The 7,645-nt window shown below is 41.2% G+C and overlaps 1 protein-coding gene across 1 annotated transcript; it reads left to right on the forward strand.

Annotated features, from left to right (window-relative positions):
• The first annotated feature begins 2,429 nt into the window (after positions 1-2,429).
• On the forward strand, positions 2,430-6,826 carry tent5aa (terminal nucleotidyltransferase 5Aa). Its single transcript, XM_085918232.1, has 2 exons — positions 2,430-3,200; positions 3,569-6,826. Exons 1-2 carry the CDS (start codon positions 2,775-2,777, stop codon positions 4,346-4,348), a joined length of 1,206 nt encoding a protein of 401 aa, XP_085774358.1. The 5' UTR covers positions 2,430-2,774; the 3' UTR covers positions 4,349-6,826.
• The last annotated feature ends 819 nt before the right edge of the window (positions 6,827-7,645 follow it).

A 7,645-nucleotide genomic window follows, 5' to 3' on the forward strand; every position in this document is an offset into this window, starting at 1 on the left:
CATGAAGTTGTCACCTTGAGTGGGGCCCTGGTCCATTTTTGTGTATTTTTCATCAAATATGACATAGATAGATATTATTCACAAAATTTTGATTTGCTTACTCATTCACAAATATTCACACAGCGGAACAAGGAGCTACTCTGTCATAAATAGTGTCATAAACAGGAGGAAATGGTGGATTTTGTTAGATGATTATGTACAAGGACACTCTGGAAGACTTTTAAAGGGTAGTTTTAGAACAATTGTGTCAATCAACATAACACAGTCTTGAATGTTTTGTAAGATTTCTCAATACAAAAAAACTGCTTTTGCTTAATTTTAATTTAAATAATGCTGTTTTATTTCACACTGGCATGGGAACTTCACTACACCATATTGAGAATTGTTTGTCAATTTGATTGGATTAGACCCTGACTGATTTCAATTTAAATTCGAAAAGACGCTCTTAAGTAACGAGTAGAGGTTCACTGGTTAGAGTCGAGACAATTTTCTGCAGCATCATTTTCCTCACATGATGGTATATGATGAAAAGCATTTGGCCATATGTATATTCTTACAGTTCATATTAAATCCTGTGCACGTGTGAACTTGTCTGAGCCTACCATGTCCACCATGGAGACGTGGCCTGTTGAGTAGCCCGGCTGACTCCAGTCTAATGCATGTCATATTGACAAAATGACCCAGTTTCCTGGGTCGGTCGATTTTTTTTGCCCTAATTGCGTCATTTTTAACCCAGCATTTTTAAGGTTGTTGTAGAAAAATGAGTAACAACTGCTGACCTGAATTTGTCGCTGGTTCTTTTTTTTGTTGAACTATAACACACCTCGAAGAGTAATTTTTTTTAAAATTCCTGCAAAATAAATAAATAAATCCATTTATCCAGCCATTTCTAAAGGGATAAACTAGGATCTAAACATTAGGTGCATGTAGAAACCATTTTTTTTACCGGTCAATGTTTGGTTATGTTGTCTGAGTAATTTAGCAAACATAAGTGTGTGAGCTCACATCAGCTCTGCAGTGCACTACCACCATCAAAATAGTAACCCTATTAGATAAAGCCGACCATCAGAATAGTCCATTAGCCTTAGAAACTCAACCTGTAGAAATGTAAATTACAGTTGCCATTCTTTCTTTTGAAGCCATTTGCTGTATCTCGTGTTTTCCAAGCCATTTTCCTTCTTTGCTCAATCGCTTTGCCTAGTTCAAAATGACATGTACCGATTTATTAATGTTGCCATCGGTGAAAACATTGACATTTGCCCCCTGGAACAACATGTGACATCATGGTTAAATGTACTATAAACTATAGTATGGTCAGTACTGTTATGAGTCATGGGCCTGCTAACCCAACTAGGGGCGAATCCTGCAAAGTTCAGCCCTAAAATTGAACCACATACCTTATTTCAGCATTAACAAAGACCTTAACAGGATAATGTGAATGTCGTCCGAGTGAGGAGTAACACTGTAGCTTCTGTATGACACCGAAGTTAAGTAAATGGGATAATCAGGCTTTAGAGATCTCAGTGACTGTTCGTGACGCAGAGCTTTATGCTGCCAAATAAAGCTGCCCGGCCCTGACAAGGGCTGGTTCAGGACCCTTATATCAACACTCTATCTATCATCCGTCCATCCATCCAGCCTTTCTCTTTCGCCATCCATCCATCCATCCCATCCGTCCGTCCGGATCAATCGATTGCATCACAGTCCCTTTCGACTGCATGTTTTGTGTTAGGACACAGCACAGCCTATAGGAGGCGACATGGCAACATTTGTGGGTTGGATGTTTCCTTCAACCCTACTGTGATTGATGTACAGCTACTTTACATTTAATGTTGTTGTTTTTTCCCCTCATCCACGTTTGCCCACAATTTGGTTGCAACAAATGCAATGGTGGGAATGACAGGGGGATGGAGTGATCATTTTGAACACAAAGGCATGCATTGACAGGCTTGAATTATTCTTTATGTGTGTCAGTGTTTGTGCATCATGTGCTGCAGGCTTACTGTGGTGGGGGGGCGGACTCCTGGCTCTTAGTCAGGGAGCCAGGCATGTAAAGTGGGCAGGTAACAGTTAACTTCCCCTCCAGCGGAATAATATATGGCATTAAATAGAGCCGAGGAAAGCAAGTTGGACTTCGTACATGCACGTGGAGCTTTTAAAGAGGAACATTTCTTGGAAACGGGAGAAGAAATGAAAAAAAAGTGTAAAGGTGCCCAAATGCTTTTTCTTGCGAGAGGTTGATTGTCAGAGGGAGAACTGTGCCAAAGTGTGAATTGAGGATCCGCTTATTCATGCAAATTCATCAAATCATAGGCGTGCCTATGAGCGATGGAGCCGGAAAAGCAACCACCTCTTGGATCATGCAGCACCTTCAAAGACTGATGTGCACGTCTCGGAGACTTTCACAGCAGTATTGGAGTGAACGTTGGTGAAGCACAAAGTTAGATGCTTCACTTTCCACACGTTTGTCTTCTTGCTCAAGCTGAGCGCTTTTTCTTCTGAGCAATCAACAAGTCTGCAGCAGTGCCTCTGGGATTTTAAAACCCACTTGTTGCGTATTGTAGCCATTATCTAACGTTTTTCTTTTTTTTCTTTTTCTTTTTGGTGTCTCGCTTCAAATTGAACTTTTTTTTTTTTTTTTTGACATGCTGAGATTGGTTTTTCATGACGTTGAAGTTAGTACCCGAAACTAAATTGGTGCGTAATTACGCATTTGCTCCAGTTTTGACACTTGCTTTTAAATCCAAATAACTCGAGACTTTCCCAGCATCAACATGTCTGAGAGCGACAATAGCTCTATCGACAGCTGTCTTTCTAAAACAGAAAGCGACAGCGTCAGTGTTTTGAGTTGGGAGCAAGTGCAGCGTCTGAACGCTATACTGACGGAGACCATCCCGATCCACGGACGGGGCAACTTCCCCACGCTGGAGATGCAACCCCGACAGATAGTCAAAGTGGTGCGCAGCCGGATGGAGGAGAAGCAAATCCACGTCCGGGACGTTAGGTTAAACGGCTCTGCGGCCAGCCACATATTGCATGAAGACAGCGGACTTGGTTTCAAGGACCTCGATCTCATATTTTGCGCAGATATGAAAGGAGAACGGGACTTCCAGATTGTGAAGGACATTGTTCTGGACTGTCTCCTGGACTTTTTACCCGACTGTGTGAATAAAGAGAGGATTACCCCTTTAACGTTAAAGGTAGGCTGCTGACACAAACAATCCATTTGAAATGACTGTACATTTGTTTTAATTCAGGTGTGGTGACATTTAATTGCATTTGTGTCAAATTGGTTTCACGGTCATTGTGCTCACACTTAATGTGCAATTAGATTAGTTTGGTGATAGTAAAGGATGTCTAAGAGGATTGTGTTAAACCACTTGGGAAGGTAATTTGAGCTCAGCCTGCAGCTACTGTAGATTTCATATCGAAGAATAGTCATCGGTTGTCATATTCGAGTTTAGGACAGGATCTTGAATGACAACGAACTTATTCATGCATAACTGGCTCAATATTTGACAATGGCTGTGTTTGTTAAAATATCTTTGCTATGCATTGCCATTCGTAGGAAGCCTACGTGCAGAAGATGGTGAAGGTGTGTAACGACTCGGACCGCTGGAGCCTCATCTCCCTCTCCAATAATCGGGGCAAGAATGTGGAGCTGAAGTTCGTGGACTCTCTTCGGCGACAGTTTGAGTTCAGCGTGGACTCCTTCCAGATCAAGCTGGACTCACTGCTGCTCTTCTACGAGTGCTCAGAGAACGCTATGACCGCAACCCTCCACCCTACCATTATGGGCGAGAGTGTGTATGGCGACTTTGGCCAGGCCCTGGATCATCTACGTCACAAGGTCATCTGCACCCGGAACCCGGAGGAGATCCGAGGTGGCGGCCTGCTGAAGTACTGTCACCTGCTGGTGAGGGGTTTCCTGGCGGCATCAGAGTCTGAGATGAAGTCCCTACAGCGTTACATGTGCTCCCGTTTCTTCATTGACTTCCCTGACATCGGCGAGCAGCGGCGCAAGCTCGAGTCCTACCTTCAAAACCACTTTGTGGGCCTGGAGGACCGCAAGTACGACTACCTGATGACGCTCCACGGGGTGGTGAACGAGAGCACGGTGTGCCTCATGGGACACGAGAGGAGACAGACCTTAGGGCTTATAGCCATGCTGGCAGTGCGCGTTCTGGCTGAGCAGAATGTCATTCCCAATGTGGCCAACGTCACCTGTTACTACCAACCTGCTCCTTATGTGGCAGACGGTAACTTCAGTAACTACTACATAGCACAGGTACAGCCCGTCTTTGCCTGCCAGCAGCCTGCCTACTCCACCTGGCTGCCCTGTAACTGAGCCAGTCCAGAGTGTAGAAGAAGAAGGAGGAGGTAGCTTTGTTTGAACAGGGGCACAGTTACCACCACAAACTTACCTGGTGTTTGATGGCTGTCAGCAAAGGGAGTTCTTTTTTTTTTTTTATGTTTTGCATCAAAGCTCTTTTATTTTTTTTTGTTCATACATTGAGTATGAATGATAGACAAATAAATAGTCGATTATCAGTCAATGTGAATAGCTCACGTTTCTTGAAATACCAACCCCGCCTTTATGATATATTAAAAGGGAGACTTTGACAAATGCAATTGGCAGATCGGTTAATCAGTCAAGAAGTGAGCAGAAAAATCTGCTTCAGTGCTCATTGAGTTGAAAGTAACTGTAGCCCAGCTCATGGGGGGGGAGTAGACCTCACCCCACCACCCCTGCTCTCAGTGTGTGTGTGTGTGTGTGGGGGGGGGGGGGGGTCAAAAGAATCTCCAGGGCACTGAAATAGAGCACACGATATTCTGCTCTATTCTCAGCTGGAAAGCTGCTATTTGAATTACTTTTATTATTCAACTAGCATCTCTTTTGCATTTAGTATGAATATGGTTGTTGCAGACCAAAGATTTTGGATTGTTTTTGACATTAAGACCCTATTTTTTTAAATGGGGAATTAAGTAAAAGATCTGTCTTTTTGTATATGTGAACGTGTTTAAGTGCCTTTCAGTGGGCAGAAAAACAAAAGAGCAGCCCATTTATTGTTTGAATTTTCTTTTTTTAGTGCATCAAATAAGACAACGGTACTAGGAAGGATTGAGAATGTGTGACAATGTGCGAGTATATTCTTAAACCGCATCCTTATTTATCACACATCACACTTGAATAACTGGTATTGTTGTTAATGATAGGACTTGGCAAGAGTAGCAGTAATCTCATTGAAAAAATCTCAACTGAAGGTTATCTGTGTATTTTGGAAGTAAAGGGCTGATCTTTGCTCACCTGGGGAAAAAACTACACGTGCAGAGTTCACACAGGTCAGAGGTCAATAGCCACTTTAATAGCATATACTTGTATGTCTGCCATATGCCATCCTACTCCATCAGGGAGTACGGTAATTCTGTCTTTAACATTATTTTATTTGTAATCAATAAAAAGTGGACAATCATTGCTCATCTGTATATATAATGGAATACGTTGTGTCATGGCTCCAGGTTCAATATGACCAATGAAATAGTTAGCGTCAACCTAAAACAACAGCAATGACAACAGACTCCTTGGCGGTGCTACGTCGGAAAGAGAGCAAAGGCTGCGTTCCGAGAGTCAGACAGAGCTCCTGCTTGAAGAATATTTACCGTGACACCTCAGATGATGAGACACTATTTGCTGTAGCACCCTGACAGGGAATTCCTCATCTGCTGCTCAAGCACTCCAGCTCAGTCTGCTGCTGCAGACACTCTTTTGAAGGCTCCAAAAAAAATTTGAAATGGGCTGCCCAATACTTTGCTGATCAACTGTGGGAGCATGTACATTGATTAAAGGCACTGGTTTGGGTATGGAAAATGAATGTGTAGCTACAGATTGTGTGTAGTTTCAGATGGCAGCAAGAAAAGGAAGAAAGAAAAACTTGAGGGAGAAGGAAATGTAGCAGAAGAGAATCAGTCTGGAGAAATGGGTGCAGCTGGTGATGGGGTTTATCTCTAGGGCTAGCATGCATCACTGTGCAAACTGAATCACAACGTAATGACAGTACTGCCCCTCCTTTGTTTTATTCAGGAGACCAAAAGCATTGTGCTATTTTTACCTTCAGATTGCTCTTTTTTTTTTTTTTTTTTATTAAACAAAAAACAGGAAATGACAACAGATGTTTGAGTTGAAAGGTGTTACAAGTGTCGCTGCTTATTCAATGTCGCTAATTCTTCATTCTGCCGCATTATAAAACAACGTTGTACATATATGAATACGTGAATTCACTCATGCTGGAGCCTTTTTTTGGTATGACTAAAAAAGTCAGTTGTGACTTTGGAATTGCAGTCAAGCCATAAATCAAGCGATTCAGTCATCCTGTCTAAGACCTTTTTTTTTTTTTACATTTTTCTTGTCAGTGATTGTCTTTAATGATAAATCTTTGAATTGTGCAGGCATTGTATTACCTTTTTTTTACTCAGTGATGTGTTGCCAGCTGACTAGCTCTCCAGTCTGCCTGTCCAGTAATGATTGTGCCTATCAATTAAAGATTGTGGATTACTGCATTGTTCCGTATGCATCGGTTCAAACATGTTCATTATGATGCATTCTTTGACAGAACGAAGATAACCATCCTTGTCTTGTATGTGCATTTTTTTTTTTATGAGTGTTTTTCTGTATATAGAAATGTATCAAAGACTGCGTATGTTTAAATCTGTGATTGGACTTATATGGATATATGTTCTTAATTGCTTTTTGCGATGTTATGTTGTGTGTCCAATGAGTCCAAATTTCAAAATGTTTTCATCAATAAAATACTATATGAAAATCAGACTGATGTCTCATGTCCAGACTTTTTCCCTTTCAAACCATTAATCATCTCATTTTCACTGAACAAAGTCAAACGTATCAGCATCCATTTCCACAATAACATCTAGACTGCATCTATCGATCATATTGTCAAGTAAGAGTTTGAAAACTGCAGTTGCATTGAGCTGTTGCTGAAAGCGAAGCCTCATTGAGATCTTTTTTTTTTTCTGAAGTGCCTCAAAAGGATCCATGTAACAGCCACCACAATCCATCTTCTGCCACTCACCGGCTGACCCTATTGCATAGATGTGGAATTTCTTTAGGAATTCACCAAACAAATCTATGGAATATTGTACCATCAATCTTAAAGAGCTCGACAGGCCTGAACACTAGAGGCTCTATTCTGGAGCATCTCATAGCGTTCCATGTAATGCAGATGTATTATTTCTGTCGTTTGATAAATCAATTTATTCCCATCATGTTGAATATGTGTCCGTTGTCAGGGTGAGCATTTTTTTTTTTTTAGATTTGGAACAGAATTTCACACTGAACAAATGGTACAAATGGCTTTATTACATGAATAAAAGTTTGATATCCGTAGATGCTTTTACTTAAGCTGTCATGAAAAAAATATTACTGGAAGAATTGATGTTTAAGGTATAAAATAGAGTGAATACGGTAGAAAATAAAACAATAGAAAGCATTTACATTCGCCAATGCCCTAAATTGATAGCGAATTTAGTTTACTAATCTCAAAAGTGTCAGATCAGGTCATTAATAGATTTACCACAACCTTTGACACTTATCTTTTAGCACTTTTGAAGAATCTGGGGTACAGTAGGA

The sequence above is a fragment of the Syngnathus leptorhynchus genome, chromosome 8 (assembly GCF_054491065.1).
Source record: "Syngnathus leptorhynchus isolate UIUO chromosome 8, UIUO_Slep, whole genome shotgun sequence".
In the NCBI taxonomy this organism is placed as follows: domain Eukaryota; kingdom Metazoa; phylum Chordata; class Actinopteri; order Syngnathiformes; family Syngnathidae; genus Syngnathus; species Syngnathus leptorhynchus.

What these genes read in the sequence shown, in the direction of transcription:
- tent5aa (XM_085918232.1), top strand. Translation starts at nt 2,775, where the DNA reads ATGTCTGAGAGCGACAATAGCTCTATCGACAGCTGTCTTTCTAAAACA. An exon ending in TTACCCCTTTAACGTTAAAG is followed by an intron (nt 3,201 to 3,568) that starts GTAGGCTGCTGA and finishes TGCCATTCGTAG; the next exon opens with GAAGCCTACGTGCAGAAGAT.